Raw genomic sequence first — 26,664 nt, 5'->3', positions numbered from 1 at the left:
CGTGTACGAGCTACTTGGAAGTTAGCAACTTAGTACAGTGCCGAACCATGTCGTGTCAATGGAATGACACAATCATCCACGATCCTCAATCTCCGTCGTGTAGAGTCATTACATAGAATAGCACACTGATGATGTTCATCGCGACAGTGGTCCATAGTCCACACTCAACAGTGTCTGACTCCCACCATTTCGCATGCTTGCGGCAATCCTCTCCCGTCTCCACTGCCTGACTTTCTGGGTATCCCACTGGCCTCGGCGCGCCATTCACACTATGATTGACGGCCTGCTGCCGATAAACGCTCTGACCCCACCATCGGCTGCTCAAGTCTGGATAGGCTGATCTGATCGGCTATCAATCTCGGGTCTGCACCACAACGCGCCTCCCCCTGCAGACTCACGGCGAGGTTAGTGTCGCGCTATCCATCAACTCTGCATTGCGCTCGTTCTTATATAGTCGCGTGGCGCCCCGGAGAAAGAAAGAACTGCAGCCGGACGCAACCAGTGATCGTGCATCTGAATTGCGTGATCTGACTCTTTGATCATGACGACCGTCTTCCGAAATGGGCGTATCTTCGTGCCCTCGTCCACGCCGGCGCAAGAGTCCCACAACTTTGCCGATGCAATGATCATCACCGATGATCGTATCTCCTACGTCGGGGCTCAGGACCAGGTGGACGTACCTGCGGACGCGACGGTCGTCGACTTGGACAATCGCGTCGTGGTCCCGGGCTTCATTGATGCCCACGTGCACATCCTACATTACGGCCATTCTTTGCAGAAAGTGGACCTGATCGAGTGCGCATCACTCGAGGAGATCCGGGCCAAGATTAAAGCATACGCAGAGGCCAATCCATCTGTACCGCACATCTTCTGTCGTGGGTGGATTCAAGCGACGACGAAGGGAGTGGCATTGGCAAGTATGCTGGACGATCTGGACCCGAGACCGATTTATATCGATGCCTTTGATCTACATTCCATGTGGTGCAACTCTGCGGCCCTGAAAGCCATGGGTGCAGATACAGCCCCGGATTTACCGGGAGGCTGTATTCACCGGGATGAACATGGCCGGCCGTCTGGTCTCTTGGATGAATCGGTCGTGATGAACATGGCATGGCCGTACGTGGAGAGCCTGCACTCCAAAGCAGATAAGCTGGCCGCGCTGGACGAGGCTATTCGTGCCTACAGTGCAGCGGGGTATACCGGTGTGGTCGACATGGCCATGGATGAGCCCACGTGGGAGATTCTCTCGGAATACCGTCGGGACCGATCCATCCCGTTCCATGTCGCGGCCCACTGGCTCGTACCATACACCGAAGACCAAGAGGCCAATTTCAAGTACGTCGATCGTGCCATTGAGTTGCGATCTCAATTCACCGAACCGGACTTTTGCGTGGTCGGGATCAAACTCATTTGCGATGGCGTGGTGGACGGATGCACCGCGGCTTTACTTCAGCCATACACCGGAAAGGAAAGTCTCGTGGAACCCATCTGGCCCGAGCATCAACTCCGCGAGGTCGTCCGGCGCGCAGACGCAGCCGGACTACAATGTGCGATCCACGCAATCGGCGACCGTGCCGTTCACCAAGCCATCAATGTGCTGTCGCAAGTCGGAACTCCCGGTCGTCGACACCGGATCGAACACCTGGAGTTGACCACCTCCGAGGACGCCAAACGCCTCGGCGAGCTGGGCATCACGGCCTCGGTACAGCCCGTTCATTCGGACCCGGCGCTGTTCAAAGCCTGGCACGATCTTGTGGGCCCGGATCGTTGCCAGCGCGCCTTTGCATACAAGGACTTCTTGGATGGAGGAGCACCACTGGCGTTTGGCACAGATGCGCCCACGGCGCGCAATCTTCCATTTCCAAATCTCTACAATGCGACTACACGGCGGTCTGCACTCGAGCCGGAGAGTACGGACACGGTCAATACCCAATACAAAGTAACACTAGCACAAGCTGCCACGGCGGCGACGGCAGGAGCCGCGTATGCACGGTTTGCAGAGTCATGGACAGGGAAGCTGCAGTCGGGCTTGGCTGCCGATTTTGTCGTTGTCGACACGCAATGGTCGGCGGAGAAGTTGCTCGAGGCCAAGGTTTGCCAAACCTGGTACAAGGGGAAGAAGGTTTTTGACGCGAGTCAGTCATGATGAGATTGGCTGGCACATATAAACCAAGAGCAGTTTTGGGGTACTGGGACAATACCCCATATTCTGGTGAATTTATACTTTGGCACCTTTAATGTGATTGCACTCAGATCCCACATCTGAGTAACTTACGAGCAATGCTTTCTAAGGAGAATCTTCACTTACTGCTGTAATTGTCGTATTGACATCACGAGTACATCATTCCAAATAATGAAAGCACCCACGTACAAAGTCCCGACAAGGCCGAAGCAATTGGAAAACGTACCTACGAGATAGTAGACACCAACAAATACATTACATAACCCCCGACCCTCCGCCAAACAAAAGCCCTGCAATCTGATATCGAATCCATTTCGGTGCCGTACCATTTATACTAAAATCACTTCACCACTCAATCTCCAGGTCTGCCCAACTCGCACTGCGTCCCGTGATCAAGATAGCCGATGCGGTAACCGGGCCGTTTCTCTAAAAGCAAAGCGTTAGCACTCACCTCTGCAGTGAGTGACCAGATCAAGAATCCTCCAAACTCGAGCCAGGAAACGGACGGGACATACGACCGAGACCTCCCCCATCGGCAGCAAAGTCATGGTCTGTCATTTTATGCAAATCTTCCAGTGCGTGGTCGTGGGCGAGCTCAGCGCAGGTGGACTGGGAGGAGCTATTGGACGTTGGACAGTGGATATTACAAGCGATTAGATATGTTTCTTCCTGGACGTGCGAGACTCAAATGCTCCCAGGGAAATTCGAGCATCTCCAGTGGACAGGGCAAGGAATAGGTCGGGGTCTCAAGTAGGACTATGGGTAGGTAAAGGTTTGGGTGGAATGTGCACTTACGGCGCAACGTCATCAACGATCAGATTCATCTCTGTATCATCGAGTCTGTGACTCTGCATAGCAGCTGGATGGCCGTCGGCGTCGCTGAGGGATTTCCGAGTCTGCATGGTCTCTGGGACAAGGGGGTGGTTTTCTGTTGTTGAGACCATGTTTGCAATCGATGTGTGGTCAGCCCGTCTCTCGTCACTGTAGGTGAATTGGCACTGAGGTTGTGGACCACTTGAAAGGCAATGGGTGGTAGATGTGGGCTCTGCCCAATGCCCAGTGTCTGGTATGATCGGGGGATAGCTGGATTAAATCAAGTTCGCCCAAATAAGGGAACACTACAATGTGATGGGAAGATCAACGTTGCACAGGGCTGGTTATGTTTGAGAGAAGATGAAGAGAGGTAGAAATCTCCATGGTTCACTGATTCAAGGGTTCGAACAAATAGTGCGGAAAATACATGTAGCGGACCATCGGACAACCTGATGTGGCGAGGGCTATGATATAACCACATTGATGTGTTTCCTTGGGTGGATGAAGCTCCAGTTCCATCAGAGTGGTTCGGATCTGCAATTCGGCGGAACCTGGACATTGGCTACCAAGAAGACCTCTTCAGATGGGGACATCCCCTCGTGCGCAGGAATCGGGAGAGGTGGGAGTTTGGGATGGCTACCGAGTTCATTGAATCTCGCTGCGACACTTCTCCTTCCAGGTGTGCTATTCATCAGAGGTTACAAAGGGTTTAAAGAGAACGCCCTGGAGAATCCTCAAAGATGCTTTTCGAATTCAAAAATCACGGAGAGTCTATAGGGCTATGAATGAATGGGCGAACAAGACAGATCCACGATTCCAGCCCAGAGACGTCTTCAACCCCAAGAAGACCAGGATGGAATGTAAATCAACCAGAATAGGCACACGTTGGCCTTGCTCTGACGTCCAACAAAACAAAGGAGATGAGCACACGGCGTTCTCGCCAATGCTTGAATGTCGTGAGACCAGTCGAATCAAGTATGTGGCCTATCTCCGGTGACATCCCGCCCGAGTTTGTTCCTGCCAAACTCGAAGACGTTCAGCCACAGGGTTACGAGGCCAGGGCCGCAGGCAATCCCGTTCACCAATCCTGCCACAATTCGAAAGGACCCGGAAGTGCAGGGCTGTCATACAAAAAAAAGAGATAGAGGACACATGGAATGAGGAAGGATAAAATGTAAAATATTGGGAAAACGTCGGACAAGACGTCATGCAAGGTAAAGCAATTGAACAGGAGAAGACAGGCGCGCCACATCACCGGGCAGTGTAGAGGCTAACGGAACCATAACAATGAAATCAAAGGGGCTATCTTGACGGGGTCGTTGAGGTATCAGAAGAGATCAAACATGAGATTAATGGAACATTGGCAAAGTTCGGCACGCAGCCGAGCATGTTGGGGAAGACCCAATATACAGGAACACCCATGCGAACAGGTGAATATCAAAAGTGTGGGAATCTTCCACGATACAGAATCTTACATCGGTTGCTGCAAGAGCTGAGGAGCGATCATCGGATGCGTCGACGCGACCATTGTGGGCATGGATGTCGCCATGGTCATGGAGGCGGCCATCGGGGGCATAGGCGGCATCTGAACCATCGAATGGGGAACGTGATGCACAGGAGACGTCGTTTCTTCGCCGGCAGATTCAAATTCATTGCCATCATTTTCCAGGTCATCCTCATGTCCCATGGGCGCCTGACCATCCTGCTGAGCCTCGTGAATGCGGCGATGTCTAGAGAGAGGTCGTAAGAATTTTGCTCGTATATCATCATAGGGATCCTCGGACAAACTTACTGCGCGAGATTATCCGATCTAGAAAAGGCCTTGCTGCAGTATGGACAAGGATATGGTCGCTCTTGTGTGTGGGTTCGTACATGTCTACGCGCCCAGGGTCAGCTAGCGCTTATTGAAACGGTCTCACGGGTGACATGTGGTAGACGGGCCCGTGCATCAAAGACAAGATGCGGGGCAAAACACAACGCACATTTGAGGGAGGAGGGGAGCAACAATTTGGCGAGGGACTAACCTTTTGAGGTGCTCTAACCTCTTGAAGAGGCGACCGCAAGATGGGATGGGGCAAGAATGGGATTTCTGGGGGTAAGGTCCCACCTCCATCATTGTCGCACTTCTCGCGCGACGCGCCGGCCCCGGACCTGCACGATCTGAACGTCCACTGTTATGGGGCATGGCCGGCTCCATTGCGGTGCTGTGGGGCATCGAGGTCACCTCACTTGGTGCATGGCTCACCGGCACAGAGCTGTGGTCAATGGCCTGCTCCATATGCTGAAGAGGAGTGCCGTGACGGGAAATTTCCTGCAACAGATCCTTCTGGGGGAGCATGGCGCTTGGATACGTCGTGTGGGAAAGATCGTGCGCAGACTCATCGCTCTCGGCGACCGGTGCGACCGAGCTGGAAACTGACCGTCGAAGATCGCTCGGGCGATGGGCAGCATAGGGAGGGGGTGAGACGCAGGTCCCTGAGATCCGTTGGCCATGTGAACACCACCGCTGGGCCCGGGAGTGATGGAAGGTCGTCGCCTTCTTTGCTTGTAGGTGGGAGAACCCTCCATGACGGAATACGCATTGGAAGAGTACGGCCGCGGAACACCATAGTGAGCACCAGCGAAGTTGGAAGGCGGAAGCTGCATCATGGGGTTGTAGGGCGCAGTATTCGACAGATCCGGAATCGCCGTGTAAAGACCGGTGTCCTCGTTGGCAATGTAGGCAGGCTCCGAACCCATCCCGACCGAGTGTTGCGGAGGTGTTACGGGCTCGAAGGAAAGACCGCGATTGCTATAATCTTCGTATTGCGACGAAACAAAGGAAGGGGCTGGAGAATACTCGTAGAATGTCGGCATAGATGAATGACGCTGGTGGATGCGAGGAAGCGGCATCCCATTGCGGTCGTACTGGATGTGTCCGTAGTCTTGCTCGCGCTTAATGATGCTTTGAAGAAGGTTGTTGGAGAGGGGCATCTGGGGAGTGCTGTACATCGTCTGGTTCGCATGCTCGTCCTGCAAGAGCGGCATCGCCGGGGGAGCCATCTGGGGAGGAGGCATTGCGTCAACGCTCCGAACCACAGGGGAAGAAGGCTGGCCATATGTCGTACTTGCGTGGGCAGCAAACGAAGAAGTGTTTGCTTGCTGCGCCTTGGTCAACTGCTCATACAAGGACTGGGACGAGTCGAATTCAAAAGACAAGGCCGGCTCGCTAACGGCCACGGTCGTCGCCTCTTGGTTCATCTTCTCGCGCTTGAGGTCGCGCTCGAGCGCGTCGAGGAACAACCGGTCGTGCGGCACACTATACCAATAGAAGACCTTCTGCTTTTTCTGAGTGCGAATGCAGTTGTTCTTATACAAGAAGTCCAGGAAAGCGCTCTTGGGCTCCTCCAGAGTCGCATCCGTCCCCGCTTTCAGGTTTCGCAGGTCGGAAAAGATACCCTCTTCGAATTTTTTCGAGTTCTTCACAGGTCGGCCGAAGGCCTGGAATCGGAAGGCCAGGCATCGCACAATGTCGGTTCCGGAGATGTGGAAGAGGTTGCTCCTGTTCGTCGAATGGGCATCAGTGGACTGTCTTGGGACTTTCTTCTCCTTTGCGGTTCGAGCGCCAGTCTTCATGTTCGCACTAACCAAAGGACACAGGAAACGTAATCTCCGGTCGGCAGCAGGAAACGACGGATTAGCTGGTCAGGCTGCCAGTCGACAGGAGCCGAAAGAAGGAAATATTTCACTGGGCGATTGTCAGCCAAAGAGATGACCCTCCCAGGCGCGATTGAGGAGACAGAAGACTTACAGTTGTCGACCTGTTGCAAAGCGACCTGCGCGTCATGAGGCAGGCTCTGTTGAGCTTCGGTTGACAGCATAAACGTCTCTGGCTTCTGGGGAGGCGCCATCGGGGCACCTGGCTGTGGGTACATGGCGAACGCGCTGTTGCATGAGAATGTCAGCACCGTTCTCCAGGAGGGCCACCCTTTTGTATAGGACGATGTCCGGCCACAAAGAAGGAACTTTAAACAAGGAAAAAGTCTTCCCACTGGACAGTTTTGACATGCCTCTGTGAGACGATGTTCGAGACTCAAAGACGTACCTATTGAGGATGATTCACCGGGCCGGCTTGGGATCAACAAATGCGCAACTGCAGATATCGGGTCAAGGGAGTTTGTGGGACGATCAACGGGCGCGCGCGCTCGCGAGATTATTAATAAGTGCTATAAGCTGGTATCGACAAGATGTATAGTGTGATTGCTTGCGACCAGCTGGATCAGGATGATCAGACGGGAGGTTCCAGCCTCTCGTGTCTTGTATGGATTTATCCGAGTGTTGAAGAACACAGCGGACAGACAGAATGAAGAGCAAGAGAAAGAGAGAGAGGAGATGTGAGGTCGGAACTGGGCCAGCCGGAAACGAACTCTCTGGCACTTTTTCCTCGCTCAGCGAAAAAGAAAAGCAACAAGATGAAGCGAAAGTGAAGGTGGGAGAGGAGGGACAGGAGTGTCGAGATGGTGGTGAGGAGGGGGAGACCGAAGGGGTTGAAGAGAGGAACAGGTTGAACGGGAGAAAGGTACACAACGTCAGACTCGACGGTCGATGGGCGCTACTATGTAGTATGTACCACAAAATCCCGTGGACTGGCTCGATGAAGTACAGTACTAATAATAAGTCGTCGGGAGGTACGGGAGAGCCCACCTTAGATCGAGGTTCCGTACAAGAGAAAATAAGGACTCGGAAAAATGAGAAATAAAAATAAGAAATAAAAAGGAAGATTGTCCCAATTCAACAATAAATAATCCCGATGGGTTAAAAGCATGATCCAACCTGTTGTAGAGTGGGAATTTATGGGTTTTCTGATTCTATTATTTCTTTTCCGAACGGCTTCAGCAAAATTGAGACCGGCCAGGAGGGAAATACGATGGATACCGGTATTGGCTGGTATTAAGGGCTGATAAATTACGTACTAGCCCTGCCCGCTGGTGAATGAAGCGGGATCAATTCCAGCAAAGCGCGTAATAGTTGGGTAATAGTAGATCGGCAGTACAATAAGATACAAAAAAAACCTTTTTTGAGCGCCTGCCAGAAGTGCACGGATTGGTTAGACGGGGATAGTCTAGGAATTGAGAGTTATGCACAGGGTGGTCACTGGTCAGTGATTCTGTCGATGCCTTGAAGGCTTATACTTGTACACTTTACGAGTCCACGCTACAGCGCGACACCGTGGCGGTGTTCGAGATCGTCACGCTCAGTTTCCAGCCTCAAGCTGAGCATGGTCCGACAGAGCTCACAAGATCTACAGCATGAGTCATGAACACTTTCTGTTTGTCAAAATTCTCCGATCTACCCTGCCCAAGAGAGATTGCAGCGCTGAACCCGAAGTATATGCATTGTACACCATCCAAATGGATGCCATGACTCTGTTTATCGATGTGAACAGACGAAATCCTACGAACTGGAGTTATCCTTCCTCGCTGTCCTCCGTTTGAATGGCTCGGGGATCCAAGTACTGACAGGGAGCTCAGTGGCAAGTGATGAGTAGCCTACTGGCCACACTCTCGATGCCTTGCAGAAATTGACAGATCACTAGTTGCACGATGATTCGCCGCTTCTGCCATCTTTGTAGTGACGGGACTGCGGAGGTGCAGATGATCTGTGCCAACTGCCAACCGCCAGCTGCAGTCAGTACAGTGAGCGTTGAGCAAATCTCTACTATCGACGTTAAAGCACAAGACGTCCGTCCTGTCCTTCTCCGAGCCGCTGTGGATGGCATCGTACTGAGTGGAAGCAGAACCATTTCCAAGCCCAAGTTCCCCAGTCACTCGTTCGGGTGCTATTGCTCAGTGCTCACAATCTCAGTACTCGAGAGGGAAATCCCGGGACATCTGCTACCATGCAGCAGCCCAGTCCCAACTGTGCCGGGGCAAAGATGAACCAACCACTGGCGCGATGGTGGAACTGTCGACCATCCATCGGGTCGACTGCCAAGGCGCGCGAACAAGATCAAACTGGCGCTGGAGACGGAGCCGGGACCTTGACTGGGGCTTACTAGACTTGACTGGAGCATCTGAAGCACCCACGGTCTGTTTCAGACTTGGTGGGCGCTTACATGCAGCCACTGAAACCAGGCCGTCTTCTCTCGACAGTCCCACTCGGCACATAGTGACGGAGTTCTTCCCCTCGTCTTCACCATTTCCAGATCGTAGAGCTTCAGTAATTTTGCGGATCTGAGATACTGCTCTGCTTCACCGAAGATCGATCCAAGATATGTGCGGATTTGGCTCACTTTACCTCTGCTTCAGACATGGGGAATAAGCGGTTCGGTCGGCCGGTGATTCGGGTTGGTGTACCGACGCGCCCTCGTGAGTTTCTGCACTATCGACTAATAGTCTTCGGCTTACCCCATTTTTGGTGTTCCCCCGATAGCTTGTCCTGATGAGCCCATAGAAGTTCCAAGGGCGTAGCCACTGGACAAGTGGACAGTCTTCTTGGGGTGAAGGCCTGCCAGGATCCTGTATCTCAAAGGGGGTAAACACGACCAGCATGGGTAGGACTAGGAAGTGAGGAACTAGGAAAAGCATCAGGGTAAATGATGACACATCAGATCGAACGAGTCCCAATGACCAACGGTCCAATAGTGTCCAGTGTCCACTGTCCAGTGTCCATTGATCCAGCATCATACGTTGAGGCGAGGATGGTCCGAACGGATTATCCTTGGCCTGCAAAATGGGTGGTACAGTAATTGGTAGTTGGGACACTACCAAGTGAGGTCGAAAGTCGAATAACGAACCTTGATCTATCAATCCGATCAAAGGACTTTGCGTCCCTGTCAAGTCATCCAAGTTGGCAACGTCTTCCTCATAGATGTGCATAGGATGACCGAACTAGACGCATTACGCTCGGTACCCTTATTCTCCTTCCCAATCCACAATAGTCACCTTTATTTACCCTCGCGTTGTGCCGTCAACGATGCGATACCCAGACCAGGGCCAGTAGTCCCCCCACTTGGTTAGTCTCTAAAGGTGAAACACAGACGATCAACATCACCATCATCATCGGTCATCTCATCCTAGCGAGAGGGGGAGTGGATGGTGCGGGACCCGAGATATCCCCGTTGAAAACCGTGCCACTACTGCCTGCGCCCGTGGACTATTTACCGTTGAGGACTCTGAGTCTGGAGTGCATGCATTAGGGCTTCCTGGGACGCAATCCCGAGACGCTCGCTCTGACTTGTCGGATTCGGAATCTCGCCCATGTTGCCACGCTGGGACCTGAGGCTAGTCATCCTCTTGACTGTCCCCACGTTCGCCCATGATAGTTCATTTTCATGTCCATTCTACCAATCTGCGAGATTCCAGATATTGCTCTTCACTGATCGGGCAAAGACCGCCGTGACTAGTGGATTGCCGGATTCATAACTGATGTCATGGATCAAGAGATTCGGGACCGAAACACTATCCAGGCCGGAAGATCTTTTGCGCTTTGCACACATAGTTGGGCTAGGCCACTGATGTGCCGCCATACTGGTCGGTACTTTGGATCGTAGCCACTGGTACCATGGCGCACTTCCCGGTAGAACTATTGAAGTGCCTGCAATGCCGAGAAGACCACATGCAGTATTGCCCAGTGCCCACAGAATCACAGATCCTTGGAATGGTCGCAATAGTTCGACGTTGCCCCTGATTGTGACATCGGAGATATCGCTCAACGTGGCAATTGAGCTCAGCAGGGCAACGTGGATTCTCCCAAAAAGGAGACTGAGCATTGAGCACGCTCGAGGACCTTAGTCTCACGCTAGAGCTTCCCCCACCGGTCAAGTCAGCTGTGGCTAAGCCTTTAGCCTGTGTTGAGTTGTTAGTCAAACCACTTAGTGTCGTGATGCCTGACTAGTAGTATGGAAGACAAAAGAACAACCTTATGCTGGCGCGACAAAGGGGGTCTTGGAAAGTGAACGGACTCAACGTAGTACTACTGTAAGTGAATAGGTATTGACTCGGGAGACTTGGAACATACCCAGGTAGGTACTCCATTCCTTCAGCGCAAAGAACCAGACATGCGGAATGAATGGGGTTTGAACAGAAACCATGACACTGTCCACCTGACAGTATCTGTTACTCAGTTGTCTAGTCACTTTAGTGTCTAGGTTTTCACTACAAACATTGCGGTGGACGTATCTTGAATTGTACCGTGCGTGTCAGTGATAGTCTAGAATCTCATCCTGTGACGAGGCGGTGATCAAACAACACGGACTCCAGGAAAGTAGTAGCATGGGACCGATCACCCATGTTTGATCAGCACGGCAGACTCAAGTCTATCTCCTTCTCTTTTCCGACCGTGCCCTTTTGATCCATTCTTCGACACTCTTCCATGCGCATCACTTACACTATCATTACCGGAGCCGGGTGCCCTATGTCTGTCCAGTTCCACCGTTTAGCTTTTTTCGAACCTTACCCGCTCGGGAAGGCAATGCTACTAAACCATGGATCTGTATCAGGGTGTCTTACCTTCAAACAAGCAGACACGCTTTGACCGTTGTTTTTTGGGGGTACATTTGTACCACTACACAAGTACATCTTTGAACGCTAGTACTATCGTGCCCTCAGATGAACCAAGCAAAGCATCTGAGCAGCCACTGGAGAGGGTCCCCATGGCTCAGCATCTTCACTTTCTTGGGGCAGCTACCCACTTTGAGGAACACACTAGTCGATGGACTATGGCGCGATTGGTGATCTAGCAGGTTTCATGATGAGGATGGGGTTGTGTTCATTGTTGATTGCGAACGATCGTTTAGGGTCAATGAGGGGTTCGATGTTGATTCCCTTGGGGGAGGGAATGGTACCTAGGAACTTCGAGGAATGTGCCAGTCGAATCCATTTCAAGCCCATTTGGTCGACAGAATCCTCGCAGCCTCAAGCGCACTGTACGAGTCCCAATGGATGAGGGCTAGGAGAATGAACACATGATCAGATCAAGGTTTGCGCCTCCAAAATATAATTTTGATAGTACCTTGACCTCCCGTACAAATATACTTTTTGTCCTGAGACAACTTCCATCCTCGATGGACTCGGGCGTTGTGAACAGCTGACTTCTTCGTCTCTTGTATGTAACTATGTGCGATGCTGGGGTCTCCATCGACTTGGTCAGTATCTCCGACTCTCGTCCCTGGTCCCTCCTGGCGCCATCGGGCTAGACTGCATTCCCGGGACGGATGGCCCGCAATCGTAGCGAGAGCACATGGTTCCCAGACGAGATTCGTCCGTTTGATCGTCTAGCCTGAAACAATCTAGAATAAGACGAACCCCGCCAGACTAGAGCTGTGCTCGCTCATCGGTCCTCACTGATAGCCGTGGACCCGGCACTGCATCTGGTCTTTTTTTCATCTTTCCCCTTTGCCTGTCTTGCTTGGCTCATGATGATGATGCGCTTGCGAGTCTCTGGGACCTTGTGGCTGGGAGTGGAACACTGGAAAGTGTCAAGCGACTCACCTAGTTTGCTGCTGCAATGGCCCGAAGGGGGAAGTCTACAGTCCACAGTTGGACAACGATAGCATAGCTAATTCGCCATACACTATGTGACGATACCACAATTTTCCCACGTTGAGTACGGCAGTACACATGATCGCACCTGGACGTATATCGAGATTGGGCCATTCGGGTATCTGGGTATCCAATTCTAACAGAAAAAGACTGTCCGCCTGTTTGATACATGCGAATCTCTTTCTGAGATCAACACGGTAACCAAGGACTAGGAAGTAGGTTAAGAACTAGAGAGGTAGCTATCGCCCCGGAGAACGTCATGGCCGTTGAGATGGGCCACATGATGCCTTCCGCAGTAAAAAAAACCCCCAAAAAAGAAGAAGAAAGTACATGACGGATTATTTGTGCCTGTCGGGACGACCCGCAACCTCTGACTCGAGAAGTCTTTTCGGAAAGGGCATAGCTTCATTTTCCCCCCTGCCCGTTCCGAACACATCCCCGTCTGCTTCGATGACAGGTCGATTCAATGCCATCATCCTCCGGAAGAGATACACACTTTTGAGTGGGAGAGATACGTAAGGGAATCGAAGAGCAAAGAGCAACGAGCACGAGAAGGGGTCAGGTAGGCAAGTCCACTTGGGACCCTTTGAGCTATGTTCACTTGTACCCGTGTCTGAGTGTACAACTACACCGTAGCTTCGCACTGACCAGGAAACTGGATCCAAGGCTACGCTAGTATCTTGGTAGCTTCCTAGTCTCCTCTGTAATCTATCTATCTAGGCAAACACACTGCTTCGAAGTGCACAGTGCACAACTGCACACACTTCACAGTTCACACTCCCCCAGTATTCAAACAGCCCTGCGGCCACTCCTCTATCTCGGAGCAGAAGATTCTGCTGACCAAGTCGGAATCCCGATGCATGAAAAAAGGGGGGGCCGGTCGCCAAAGAGATGGAGCAACGACAAAAACCCACCCCCTCCACATCTGGATCGATAGCGGACTCGTATTCCCGAATGCTGCCAACTGCCCGAACTATTGACCCAGACTATTAGGGGATCAATTGATGAAAATGATCGAGACAACAATTCTGAATCCCTCGGTGCCCGGCCAGAGACCATTGTCCATCTATCTCGTATTCACCCGACTTTTGGGGGGTGGTTGGTGGAACCTCCTACTGGTTGAAGTATGAGCGAGGAACTATGAAAGTCATCCGACGCAGCTTCGATCGTGGACAGTGCACCGAGGGGACATAGAACGGACCCTGCTCAGAAAGACTGGGCGATTCCTTTCCGCAGTCAGTACTACCTTACCACACATATGATAGAACGCGAAGATGTAGACTGACATACTCTAGCTAGAATAGTCAGTCGTCGCTCGTCACTAGTCAGTAACTCAGTACTAGCTAGTAGCAATACTGCAGTACAACAATAGTTCACAAACTGCGGTAGACCATATCACCTGGGTTCAACAGAGAACCGCAAAATTGAGGTGGATGGGCTGGGCTGCAGACCCGTCCGAGACCCCGTTCGGGAAAATCCCCCGATAGACTTCTCGCACATCATGCCCATGCGACCGGCCTAGTGCAAAGTCTATTGAATCCGTGTCCCAAATTCGCGACTGACTGTCATTGCGGATCGTAGTAGTTAGCCTCTGCAACGATGTGTCCGCTTTCCCCTAGAGCATAGATATATGGTAGTGTCACTGACTCACGACTTACTTTTACTACTACGCTAGTACGACTACGCAGTACGCACCGGGGGGTGTAAACTCTATTGTGAGGTCAACGCTGCCGACGATGGCTCTTGCCGGTTGTTTCGTCGAACGGGAGGGGATTACGGGTACAGGTTCAGGGCGAAGGTGCTTGGCATGAGAGTTCCTTGGAAAGAACAAAGTGACGTCTCTACTTCAAACGGCCAGAAGTTCGTGTGCTCGAGAAAAGGAGTAGTGGTAGTACGTGATAGTTCCGACTTCCTCCTCTAATGTGGACAAATCTGCGGAGGAGGAGGAAGAGCAGAGAGGAGGAGAATGAAGAGGAAAAACACAAATTCTCCATGTGTTGCCAACTCCCCCATCATTAGAGTTCAGGTTCCTGGTGGTGGTTCCGCCTCCACGTTCTCTTCCCTTCTTGGAGGTGTTCCGCAACCCCGTTTCTTCGCTCTCGTGCGAGAATCGCCATCGTTTCAGCCGCGCTGAAGGTCAGGGTCATTGCACGAGGGCAAGTGCAACCCGCCGACTCCAGTTCGTTTCGTAGTTTTTCCGGGCCATGCCGGAGCGGGGAATAAATGTACAGTCAACTCTCAACGAGTCAACAGTGTACAACTGTACACGATTGTTCCAAGCTTCCGGACCTCCACCTCCATTGTGTTTGAGCTGTCTGGGAAAAAGTATCCGGTTTTGGCCCAAGATCCAATTTTTGGGTGTGAATCCACTTTCGTGCAAGTTTTCCCGGCCCCTTGGACCTGCTCGCGTGTATCACTAATGATGCTTTGCGCGATCAAAGCTCTGAAAAACGACGCCCGATTGAGCGCGTTGTGGATGATCGAGCGGTGGAAAATTGCACACAAGATCTGGGAAATGTGGAGGCTGGGTCTGAAACATGGCCTTTGCAAGATCTGCTACTTACAGGAGCTGAAGCGAGTGCGTCTAGAATCTGGTACAACAAACACACTGTAAGTGTAGAGACTTGTCATTAGGGGGGAAGGGGCACGGAGCAGTTCGCAGTGTGCGCGGATCGCACGTTGTTCAGATCGACGGATGGGGTGAGGTCAGGTGAGTTAAAAATAGAGTATCCTCGGGATTAGATGTGGATTTTGTACACATCTATTTGACTAGGAGTAGTCAAAATTCGATCGAGAAGACTAGACCGTCGAGTCCAAGCTTTTCCGTCTCTTGTCCAACATGGCTTCCTTCATGAACGGGCTCCGAGCTCGGATTTGCTTTCCCAAAACGACAAAGAGAATCGGCGCAAAGGAGAGGGCAAGAGAGATGAACGCCAGCAGTGTGCTCGCCCAGTGGAAGCCAAGGGTCTTGTACATGCTCATCGCCGCGAGTGGCAAAAACGCCGAGAAGAGGTTTTCGCCCGTCACGATGATTCCAACGGCGCTGGCGGCGTATTTGGCGTATGCATCGACAACATAGTCTGACAGGCCGGTCACCACAACCATGCTCCCGCACCCGACCATGGCCAGACCAACCGCAGGCGCAATCCAGGGGAAACTTGGATAGGAGGTCCAGGCATAAGTGAACATGCCTCCAGATATGCCGACGACGCCTCCTGCGATTGCCAGATAGAGCCGTGCCTCCGGGATAGGGGTGCCGGGAGTCTCTGTGTTTCGCGCGGCTGAATTGAAGTAGATTGGCCCCGATGCCAGATTGACTACCCAGCCCAAGACTTCTCCCACCACCACGGCGGATTGTATGTACCCGGCTTGCACGGGGGTCCAGTCGTACAGCCCGATGAACACTTGCTCCACCGACTGAGTGAAGAGATACAACGCGCCCACGGTAAAGGCAGACCACATGAACATGACAAACACCACTGACTCGGTGAAGAATAGGATTAAGGGCCGCGTCGCGCTTCGGGCAACAATCATCAACAAGGATGTCCCTTGACTATCAATCTCATGCTGGGTGTACGCCGATCGACCTTCCCTCCGCAGCTTCTTGGCTCGCTGACCCAGGATGGCGATACCTCGGCATTCCTTGAAGAAGAAAAAGTAGACTGGGAAGAATGCACCCAGCCAGGTCAGCTGCATGTAGCTGATCCATCGCCACGAGAGGAAATGGTAGATAGGCGCACCGATCACGGGCCCGATACTCGCACCCGCCAGGTAGGTGACGATGTACAGGCTGACTGGGATGTTTCGTGCCTTTTCGTCGTCCCAGATGTTTCCAATCACTGTGGCCGCGGTATTGGCCAGGATCGAGACGCAGCCACCAGCGAAGAACCTCGTGACAATCAGCGTGGCAAAGTTCTGCGCCAGCGCTTGAGGGATCACGAAGCAGAAGAAGATCACATAGGTCATCAAAAACACTCGCCGCGCACCAAACTCCTCCATCAGTGGCAGTATCAAAAGCGAAGAGCAAGCACCTCCGACGGTCCAGGAGGTTACTGGCCAGTAGGAGTGTGGGAAATTGGTATCAGAAATGCCAAACTCTTCATTGATTGATTCATGCGCTACCGTGATGATCGTGCCATTGGCCATGGTGATGAACGTCGCGAACGCCGCCAGCAGGGTCAAGGTCCATTTTTGTCGAAGTGGCCAATTATACGGATTTTCACGATCGTTCGGGCCATTCCAGAACACGATCTCGACGCCGTTCTCTGGCATATGGTGTTCTGGAGTATCTGCATGTCAGTCTCATTTTTCGCTTCGACAATTCTCGGAGTGTATCGTGATGGAAGCGTACCTATGACCTCGTCATCGTGCCCGCAGACATCGCCACGTGCAAAGACCATACTCTTCGTTTCGAAAACAGACTATGGCGAGAACTTAGGGACGATTTGTGTGACAAATCTTATCCATCCAGCGAGGCCTGTTCGACAGGCTTTTGATTTCCTGTGTTAGCTTCCGCGACCCAGGAAAGATGAGCCTCGAATCGTGCACTGACTTCACGGTTCTCAGCCTCGGTCTTTGGGGCCAAGAAACTTATCCAGTCTGCGTCCACGTAGATCTGCAGAATCTCACTTCCACTTGAGTACCCAAACTCTTTGGATTTCGGCAGAAGATTCCCACATCATAGATTTATATATAGTCGCCGTCAAGGTTTGAGCACTCCAAGAGGCAGAAATTTCCTTCTTGCTCAAGCAAACGTGACTTTCCTCGGGGACACAAGTCTTCAAGTTTTTGCGGTTCTCGAATCCACTTCGGCCTCGCCTCTCCAGATAATAGCCGTTTTGGGACTAGCGCCGAGGGCCCTCTAAATGACAGATGGACAGTCACGGCAGTTGGTTCGTCAGCGGCACGGTCATCAGTCGATCATTGGCGTTCGGTCGTGTTCTTCTTAGATGATTCAATTGCTAAGGCCTTTTCTGAATATGCACCCCGCTACTCCACACGACGGCGAGCGCACGAGGACAACGTGGTGAGCATTTCCATCCAGCCAATCTGTGTTGCTGCTAGACAGGGCTCTGCTTGGCTGATTGATCGGGCATGGATGCTTGTAGATGCAAGCGACCGGGCATGCGCCTTCCAAGAGTAGCGAAGCGTCACGATGTGGTCTAGAACCACTATGTATCGACTGGGGTTGGAATTGGTCGAGTCGCGTGTCGCTTCATGGTTTTTAGATCCTCGAAAGGATTTTAAATGTACATAAGTCGAATAGATTCGATACAATCAAGTTACAAGTCTATCATTTCCATTCCTCCTCTCCGTGTTTAGTAAGATCGAAATATATTCAAGCTAGTGGAATATCAAGCATAATGGACGCTCCCGGCCTGCTTCCATTGCTCGGATAGGACTTCCACCGGGCAGTCATGTTTTGACCCGGGATATTGTCTCCGGGCAGTAGATACCTAAGTAAAGACCGGGGATGTGGACCGTCATGGATAAAAACATACCTGAAAGGTATATTGATCAGGAGCAGGCGCCTAGGTAGGATGAGATTGAACGAATGGAATCAATGCCTGTCAGGTAGGTCAGTACCCATTATGTTCTATTGAATATACTACCTTGTCGACCTAACAGTGACCAACACTGGAAGGTGACTAACTACAGTACCTGGTACCAGGTCACTTACCTAGGTACTTTGAATGATCCTCAGAGTACTATACCCTATATTGTTACCTACCTTAGTTATTACATTTTGACGTCACTGCCCATCCCAACATGTTGCGGTTGAATAAAATCAATGCCTGGGTGATATCAAGCGGAAGTATTATCAGGTGGTCGAATGCGCAGGTGACTGGATCATGAGTCTGCACATATTTCTGGCGAATACTAAATTCAGATGAGATGGATTGAGGCTGATGGCCCAGTTCGGCACTTCCTGACTCAGTTAATGCAGAGCTCGGTTAACAAAGCGATCGCAAAATCGAACAAGTACATCGATTTGATGTTGTGTCGGGCGCTTGTTCAAGCGAATGCCAAGTGCCCACAAAATATCACACACGGCACAAAACAAAGACAGACTCCCCCTCGGGACGCTTCAATACCTTAAGAATACTGACCCGAAGGACGCATATAGCCTTTTCAAATGTTGTTGTCCAGTCTCTGCTGAATAGTGTTTAACCTCGATACTCAGGCACGGGCGGCTCTTACGGAGATGCCCCCTCAGGCGTCCCCACTCCCCCGCATACGTTACCCATTTCTTTGGATAAGGTGAGTTTAGCCTCAACTCGTCCTTTCGAATCCAGTCAAGTACTGTTTGCTTTGAGGTTGGAGTGTCTGAGAAATAGAGTCATCACTTCATACTCACAAGTATGACCGTATAGTCTTCACGTATGATTTTTTTTTTTTCACTCTGTATAGGATATGTTCTATCGTTGATGGAATGCCCTCATCTTGAACAGGTCTAGCCAAGCCACCCATTCACGTGATTTGACCCCGTCCAGCTGGCCTTGGGTGATCTGAGACCTGTCAGGCTGTCCACGTCAACCCCTCGCCCCATTCACAATCCCCATAAGCAATTCAACGTCCATTTGTTCCCAGCTGACGGCAGAGTCTACGGACAGTCACTCGGTCATTGCTTGAGGGTGCCGCACCTAACCCGAGTGGATGCGACTGAAAAGGATCGACCCTTGAGCTTCTGCGCGCTCCTATTTCTGAAATCCAATCGATGCCGGATTGCGCCACGACTCGTATCTCATGCCCTTCTGATTTGCAAAGGAAGAAGCCGTCATCAGAGTGATCCAAACGTACCTTTTAATTGACCTGCGAGTCAATGCCCACAATTCTGTCTCTATACATTTATGCTGCACCTCGGCGCATCGTGATCATTCCGCGGGGTTTGCTGTGGGTCGTCTGTTCTCGGCCCTGATAATCGTCTTATGGTTACTTTGACAAAGCAAAGTGTCAACGAAAGCTCGCCGCTGATGGAAACACGAGTTGGCATCGATCCAGAAGATGAATATGCCGAGAGTCATGTCGAGGGCAAGGTCGTGGACGAATCGTCCAAAAGTGGATGGTACATGTTCTTGTTAACAGTATCAATTGGAGGGTAAGATTTTCTCAGGCTATTGAGCGTACATTTCTAGTGACACTGGTGTTCATGAATCCTTGTGTGGGCGCTACTGACATTCTCCCTTCGATTAGACTCCAGGTTGTTTGGTCCGTGGAACTGTCCAATGGATCGGTACGTTCTTCAGGTTTCCTTGTCGTGAGCTCGAAGTATCATCAAGATTGGCTGTATGACGGTGTCTTGCGAGGCGGAAACTGACAATGTACAGCCTTTCCTTCTCTCACTTGGAATGAGCAAAGCGTTACTTGCCTTTGTGTGGATAGCAGGGCCCATAACGGGAACTCTGGTGCAGCCATATATCGGTATTCGAAGCGATAATTGCCGTCATCCATGGGGAAAGAGAAAACCATTTATGGTTGGCGGCGCTGTGGCGTTGATCATATCGCTGCTTGCCTTGTCTTGGGTTCAGGAAATCATGGGCGGGATCGTCTCAATATTTGGTGTTGACCCTAAAGCGCATGGCGCAAAAACCTTGAACATCATCGTCGCTACCGTCTTGATGTATTGTCTTGACTTTGCCATCAATACAGGTATGTCGATCTGCAATTATTGGTGCCGCGAGAAATCAGCTCTGACACTTCGGGGATTTTAGTTCAAGCTGCCATTCGAGCCTTCATCGTGGACAACTGTCCTGCTCATCAGCAGGAGGTCGCAAATGCATGGGCCAGTCGGCTGACAGGAGTTGGTAATATTTTTGGGTTTATCTTTGGGTACATTGACCTGCCGCGCATCCTGCCTTTCCTCGGCAAGACGCAATTCCAGGTTCTCTGTGCTCTAGCCTCGATCTCCCTCGCCGTCACCCTCATTGCCAGTTGTTTCTATATCCAGGAGCGGGATCCTAGGTTGGAAGGCCCTCCTCCATCGGACGGGTTGGGTCTGATTTCCTTCTTTCGCCAAGTGTTCAAGTCAATTCGCAACCTACCTCCACAGATTGCGCGGGTCTGTGAAGTACAACTGGCAGCCTGGGCGGGCTGGTTTCCATTTCTGTACTATGCCACCACTTACGTCGGCCAGCTCTACGTCAACCCTCTATTCGCAGAACACCCTAATATGACCGAGGCTGAAATCGACCGAGCCTGGGAAGCTGCGACCCGAGTCGGAACCTCGGCGCTCCTTGCTTATGCGATCATTTCGTTCAGCGCCAACATCGTTCTCCCGCTTTTCGTGGTCCCAACTTCTGGACAAGTCTCAGAAACAACCACAAAAAACGACATAACTTTGCATGACGATGGTGAGGTAGCAGGAAATGCTGGCCGTGCCAACGATCCTCTCCTCGAGGAATCTCTGCCCAAAATTGTAGAAGAGAAGCCCACTTGGCTCACTCGTCTGCAAGTACCGGGCTTGACTCTGCGTCGAGCATGGTTTCTCTCACACCTCCTTTTTGCTGCTTGCATGTTTTGCACGCTTTTTATCTCATCCTACCAGGCGGCATCTGTTGTCATTGCCCTGATCGGTATATCATGGGCATTGACCCTCTGGGCGCCATTTGCGCTCATTTCTGCCGAGGTAGCTCGCACCGATGTCACACGGCGCCCACATGGACACGGAGCTGGTGGCCCAAGTGGAATGCATGGTACTGCCTCGAGCTCCTATCAACCCGTTGCCAACGAAGATATTCACGAAGATCATGATCAGCTAAGCGCAGAAGACCAACAAGATGGGCGATCTTCCAAGCCCACGCCTATCGACGAGAACGAAAACGTCGCCCAAGCCGGAATCGTTCTGGGTCTCCACAATGTGGCTGTCTCTTTCCCTCAGATTTTCTCCAGTCTGATTTGTAGCGCTATCTTCAAGGCTGCCCAGAAACCTCGTGGAGAACCTTGGGATGACAGCGTCGGCTGGGTTCTTCGCTTCGGCGGATGCGCAGCTTTGGTCGCGGCCTTGCTTACTCGGAGGCTGAGCGAGGGCGCGCAGTAGAGGTGATCAATCCGCTATTCTTGATCTCTCACGTTCGTGAATCAGACATTTGGCGCTCTAAGCCTATCACTTGCTTTCTGTTACAGAGCACTTGCCTCGGAGTTTGTAATGGGAAAGCTAGCTATTCTACTCCCTACAATGGGTTGGAAGATGTAGTAAAATTTGCATGCAAGGCAAAAAGCGGCGTTTCGCTTGCATAAAGGTCTGTTGAGTGTTGAGAGTGTCGACATGCCACTTACTTGGACAAGTACTGATGATGGCGTATTTTATCCCAAGTAGCTGCACTGTGGCTCCTGCGAAGCGTTCCACGTCTCAGCAGTCAACTTAGTCCAGCATTACAGGAGCAATACGAGATAAGCCAGCAAGCTATTCCTTATGTAAACTCGGAAACTCCACCCAACTTGAATCGACGAAGGCGGATACAAGGGGGACCATGTCATTGTAATACGGTAATTTTCCGCTACCCGGCTTGGCGCCTCCTAGGCAGATGTAACGCATCTTAGAAGCTCCGGCCCCCGGCCACCTTGATGTCGAGCGGATTACGATTAAGCTTGTTCGGCCATCGCCCAGATCCTGGACGACTTGTCAATTGTCACTCATTTCCAAACAGACTATGCGCTTTTGCTACTGAGTCTTGCCGCTGTCTGACTCCCAGCGTGAGCGTTCATTAACCACACTACTACGCACGCGCTCTCCGCGCCGCGCCCGCGGAGGCTCATGACCCAGTCGCAATGTCCACTCAAATCATGGGCGAAGCTCTTCACGCCCTCGTTCGTACGTACACCAAGCTTCCCCGATGATGATGCTGGCTTTTGCCGCACGATTTGTTGTTGACAAAGCTAATCGTGCAACGGTAATGCAGGACGAGCGGCCGAAGATACTGATCCCGATGGTACGCATGAAGCAACAGCCCCCATGATTGCATGAGTATCCAATATCTGGACGAGATCGCGACATCCATACACAGTATCGATAGACTGACGGACGATTTGCGCAACAGAGGCCCCCGAGGCAGGGTCGAAGGAGATCACTAGCTCCTGGGCGCTGTTCATTATGATCATGCTCCTCATGTTTGCCTTGTTCACAAGCTACATCCTACAACAGCGGAAAATTCAAGCGGTCCACGAAACGGTGCTATCTATCTTTGCAGGTACGGTCGCATCGAGAATGTTTGTTGCAACCTTCAGATCAATCAATTGTACTGACCTCGTAGCAGGAATGTTCGTCGGCTTGATCATTCGCCTGTCACCCACGTCAAACCTCCAGGATAGTGTCGCATTTGATTATCAATTCTTCTTCAATCTTCTTCTTCCTCCGATTATTCTCGCCTCTGGATACGAGCTGCATCAGGCAAATTTCTTTCGGCATATTGGCACCATTTTGACCTTTGCGTTCGCCGGCACATTCATCTCGTCCATTGTTCTGGGCCTCGTCTTGTTCCTCTGGACTCGCATACCGCTGGACGGACTTAAGATCTCGTTCCTTGAGGCACTGTCTGTGGGCGCTACACTGTCTGCGACGGATCCAGTGACCATTCTTGCTATCTTCAACCTCTATAAAGTCGAGCCCAAATTATACACCATCATTTTTGGCGAAGCGCTTCTGAATGATGCCATTGCGATTGTGCTTTTCGAGACCGCGCAAAAATACGCAGAACACGATGCGGGGTCTTTGACTTTCTTGAAAGTCTTTGAAGCTGCAGGACTTTTCTTGCTGGTTTTCTTTGGCAGCATGATGGTTGGCGTCATTGTTGGCATTGCCACTGCCTTGGGACTGAAGTACACCCTTGTCAGGCGAATGCCGAAGATTGAGAGCTGTCTGATCGTCTTAATCGCATACGCAAGCTATTTCTTCTCTAATGGTGTTCGACTATCCGGTGAGTCGGCCGTGGACGAGGCTTTCTCTCATTTGTCATGCATCATATGGACAACGCTGACTTTTCCCCTGTTTAGGAATTGTATCTCTCTTATTCTGTGGTATTACATTGAAGCATTACGCTTACTATAACATGTCGCGTCGGACCCAGTTGACGACCAAGTACCTCTTCCAGGTGATGGCGCAGCTTTCGGAGAACTTCATTTTCATCTATTTGGGATTGGACCTGTTCGTCGAATCCAACCTCCACTTCAACCCTCTATTTATCCTCGTCTCGGTCTTTGGCATCTGTCTGGCTCGCTATCTGGCTGTCTTCCCGCTCTCCAAAGCTCTGAATTGGTTCATTCGGTACCGAGCCCGACGTCGAGGCCAAGAAGTTGCTGATGAGTTGCCTTTTGCCTACCAAGCCATGCTCTTCTGGGCTGGTCTTCGCGGTGCGGTTGGTGTGGCGCTTGCTGCTGGACTTACGGGGGTTAATGCACCGACGCTGCGGGCCACAATTCTCGTCGTTGTGGTGCTGACAGTGATTATCTTCGGAGGTACCACTGCACGCATGCTGGAGATCTTGGGCATTCGAACCGGTGTCGCCGAGGAGATTGACTCGGACGACGAGTTTGACATCGAGGTGACTAATAGTGGCACCTACTACAAGCGGGCGGGCACCGCGCTTGGGTACACGCCTCGGCGCAATGACGCTGGTATCGCACTTGATGGGGTCTCTCACCCTTCGCGTGGTGGAATTGACCGCGGCAATAGCTACTCAACGGGCAACAACAGCCGTTCAAGTCCACCTCAAGGCCACACCCGAATGTACTCGGCGGCCTATGGGCCCAAAGACGCGCAATCGAAACGAGACCGTTCCTCCACGGCGACTCTTCTCCACAGCGGTGCAGACACCGGTGGGGGCGGGAGCGACGATGACCTTGGGCTCCCGTCCAACGGCAAGGGACGCGCGGGTCTCGTCGCACATCCCGATGAGTTTGACCTGGATCTAGACGGCCTGTCTGATGATGATCTTCCTCCGGCCGCAGGCAATGCCTCCAGACGCCGGACCCCATCTCATCCCTCCACGGGTGTACACACGCCGTCTCCTAACCACGCCTCGGCCAGCGTTTCGCCCGTTCGCCAACCGCAAGGAATCAGTGCGCGGGAAGCCTTACGAGAGCTCTGGCAAGGCGGCGCGTCTGGAGACCACACAGCCTGGTTCCGGCAGTTGGATGAGGATTATATCAAGCCGAAGCTCCTTCTTGATCAGTCCAATCACAAGGGTTCCGGCGCAGTCTGACGATCGAAGATATGCTACGTGTTTCTCTTCGCTGTTCTGCCTTTTTTTTTTTTTTTTTTTTTGTGGTTTCTCTTTGAGCAATGCCAAGCTCTTCACATCTCCTTCTTCTCCATTTGCCCTTGTTACACTTCTCTCGGCTACCCTCTCTTTTTCTTTTACGATACCTTGGGCATTATGGTGGGTCAGTACCCGGATGTATCGATGTGCCCCTGACGTGCCCCTGTCATTGTTTCTTGCCCCCTCTTGCAATGGCCAGGATTCGGTGAGATGATGTCTATGTACACTTAGCTCTTTCTGGTCAACATGCCTTTGGCTCTCCCATATGCTCGGAATTTCTGATCTTTGTCTCGTTCTCAGACAATTGTGTTCTTGTCTCTGTAGAGATTCCGGTTTCGCGGTTCAACTCCTCAAGATCTTGTTCATTCATGACGGGTTGGTTCTTTGTTCCCCGCTTCTCAATTGCCATATGGTCCCGAGAGTCCCTCGTGATCACACCGACTTTGATAGCAAAAATCTTGCGCGTCATCATTCAAGTCAAGGGCGCATCACTTCCAGTCTCGGAGTAGTTCAGTTTAGCTCGAGTCGGCAGGCCGACGTGCGGGGAAGACGACTCCGCGGTTCCATTCCGCTATATTCCGCCCTGCCCGTCCTCCCTCAGGAGTCACCTCGTCTCAAGCCTCGGGAGTGTGATTCAATCAGTTTCGCGCGCAACGGAGTGCTTGGACTTCGGAAAGCCTCCATGTGGACGTTGTTTGGGGAAGGCGGTCGCCTTGGGGGCCGGTTGGCCTTCCGTATCGTACTTCGTACTACCTATACTTTGTCCTCTACTCAGTTGCTGCGGAGAAACTGGACTGGAGGCAGTAGTAGACGCATCGTGACTCGTGGAAGTAAGAATTTGACTTCTCAGAGTGTCTGATATTGTACAGGACTAGCTCACTCACCACTGTCGAGCCAGCGTCGTGCACGGACTACCTGGTCAGGACACTCCGGCCAACATGTCAACATGTCACCACTCACGTATGAAGCTCAGCTATGTAGTAGGATCTGTCGTAGACCATCTCTTATCTCGTTCTCCCAGACTCGACCAGAAGCCAGGGCGCGCGACTCCTACCGAAAGCAGAATCGTTATCTCGGCTCTACCGCACGGTGCCGTATTTCTCCAACGGTGCCAGTCTCAACTCAGACATGATTCGCCGTCATATTGCTCGCGGCAGCAGTTGGAGTCGTGACTTGAAGAGTGTATCTTCAGCCACTGAGAGTTTAAGGTTGGCCGCCCCTCCGCTTGAAGGATCTCCGATTCCGCTGGGGAGGGTGGCCATTCTGGTATCTCTTCGAGATAAGAGAGGATCAATGGTTGTGTACTGCGGTACTAACGCGGAAACTACCAGGTTAGGTAGTGGTAGTGACTACCTAAGATACTTGACTCGGTACTTACGACTTGACTAGTACTTAGTTACTTACATACCTGCATGGATGATGGTAGTAACTCGGGAGTCACTCACTTGATCTGCCTACCTACCTGAAAACAGTGGTGCGTACTAGTAGTGTCACGGCCTCCTGTACCCAAAGTCCCTTTCTAGTAAGAAATATTCTCTGTCAGAGATGAGCGCAATGCCGAGAGTTCTTTGTATCAAAAAATTCACTTACAGGTGATAACCAGCCCCAAGTGATGTAGGCGATGGCAGGCAGTAGAACGTTGACGCCGAGACATGCCAAATAGCGGAACTCCATTGAGGGGTCACTGATAGCAAGACACCACGCAGCGAGGGCTCTAGACTCGACTAGGAGGAGGGGGGGGGGGTCAATTTTTGCATTTTCTGTGTCAGTCTTTGAAGGTTGCCCACCTCGACTGAATGCTTATCGTGCCAAGGAGCTGGTTCTCGTGGCACAGGCAGTACATAAGCCATGAGTTAGTCCTGCCCGTGAAGCAAGGGAGAAAACGTGTCTACCG

At 51.7% G+C, this 26,664-nt stretch overlaps 8 protein-coding genes across 8 annotated transcripts; 3 read left to right on the top strand and 5 right to left on the bottom strand.

Annotated features, from left to right (window-relative positions):
* Nucleotides 1-541: 541 nt before the first annotated feature.
* On the top strand, nt 542-2,146 carry N7539_000534 (amidohydrolase; the record flags this gene model as incomplete). The annotated part of the gene is made up of 1 exon (XM_056930138.1): nt 542-2,146. One exon carries the CDS (start codon nt 542-544, stop codon nt 2,144-2,146), a length of 1,605 nt encoding a protein of 534 aa, XP_056794431.1.
* Nucleotides 2,147-2,534: 388 nt separating this feature from the next.
* N7539_000533 (uncharacterized protein) lies at nt 2,535-3,126 on the bottom strand (the record flags this gene model as incomplete). The annotated part of the gene is made up of 3 exons (XM_056930137.1): nt 2,535-2,608; nt 2,698-2,801; nt 2,978-3,126. The coding sequence occupies 3 exons, from the start codon at nt 3,124-3,126 to the stop codon at nt 2,535-2,537; spliced, it is 327 nt and encodes a 108-aa protein (XP_056794430.1).
* A 1,340-nt stretch (nt 3,127-4,466) lies between these two features.
* steA (sexual development transcription factor SteA) lies at nt 4,467-6,909 on the bottom strand (the record flags this gene model as incomplete). The annotated part of the gene is made up of 5 exons (XM_056930136.1): nt 4,467-4,725; nt 5,020-5,403; nt 5,463-6,536; nt 6,623-6,722; nt 6,786-6,909. The coding sequence occupies 5 exons, from the start codon at nt 6,907-6,909 to the stop codon at nt 4,467-4,469; spliced, it is 1,941 nt and encodes a 646-aa protein (XP_056794429.1).
* A 3,407-nt stretch (nt 6,910-10,316) lies between these two features.
* N7539_000531 (uncharacterized protein) lies at nt 10,317-10,745 on the bottom strand (the record flags this gene model as incomplete). Its single annotated transcript, XM_056930135.1, has 1 exon — nt 10,317-10,745. One exon carries the CDS (start codon nt 10,743-10,745, stop codon nt 10,317-10,319), a length of 429 nt encoding a protein of 142 aa, XP_056794428.1.
* Nucleotides 10,746-15,315: 4,570 nt separating this feature from the next.
* Nucleotides 15,316-16,916, bottom strand: N7539_000530 (uncharacterized protein; the record flags this gene model as incomplete). The annotated part of the gene is made up of 2 exons (XM_056930134.1): nt 15,316-16,796; nt 16,868-16,916. The coding sequence occupies 2 exons, from the start codon at nt 16,914-16,916 to the stop codon at nt 15,316-15,318; spliced, it is 1,530 nt and encodes a 509-aa protein (XP_056794427.1).
* A 2,529-nt stretch (nt 16,917-19,445) lies between these two features.
* Nucleotides 19,446-21,553, top strand: N7539_000529 (putative sucrose transporter; the record flags this gene model as incomplete). The annotated part of the gene is made up of 4 exons (XM_056930133.1): nt 19,446-19,615; nt 19,711-19,750; nt 19,845-20,166; nt 20,229-21,553. The coding sequence occupies 4 exons, from the start codon at nt 19,446-19,448 to the stop codon at nt 21,551-21,553; spliced, it is 1,857 nt and encodes a 618-aa protein (XP_056794426.1).
* Nucleotides 21,554-22,299: 746 nt separating this feature from the next.
* On the top strand, nt 22,300-24,713 carry N7539_000528 (bifunctional K:H/Na:H antiporter NHX1; the record flags this gene model as incomplete). Its single annotated transcript, XM_056930132.1, has 5 exons — nt 22,300-22,327; nt 22,416-22,445; nt 22,554-22,703; nt 22,770-23,429; nt 23,506-24,713. 5 exons carry the CDS (start codon nt 22,300-22,302, stop codon nt 24,711-24,713), a joined length of 2,076 nt encoding a protein of 691 aa, XP_056794425.1.
* A 298-nt stretch (nt 24,714-25,011) lies between these two features.
* Nucleotides 25,012-25,239, bottom strand: N7539_000527 (uncharacterized protein; the record flags this gene model as incomplete). Its single annotated transcript, XM_056930131.1, has 1 exon — nt 25,012-25,239. The coding sequence occupies one exon, from the start codon at nt 25,237-25,239 to the stop codon at nt 25,012-25,014; it is 228 nt and encodes a 75-aa protein (XP_056794424.1).
* Between the last annotated feature and the right edge of the window lie 1,425 nt (nt 25,240-26,664).

The sequence above is a fragment of the Penicillium diatomitis genome (assembly GCF_028827545.1).
Source record: "Penicillium diatomitis strain IBT 30728 chromosome Unknown utg000001l_segment0_segment0, whole genome shotgun sequence".
Taxonomy (NCBI): Eukaryota; Fungi; Ascomycota; class Eurotiomycetes; order Eurotiales; family Aspergillaceae; genus Penicillium; species Penicillium diatomitis.
Note: the sequence above shows the minus strand (reverse complement) of the source record. Positions and strands in the feature narration are given on the sequence as shown.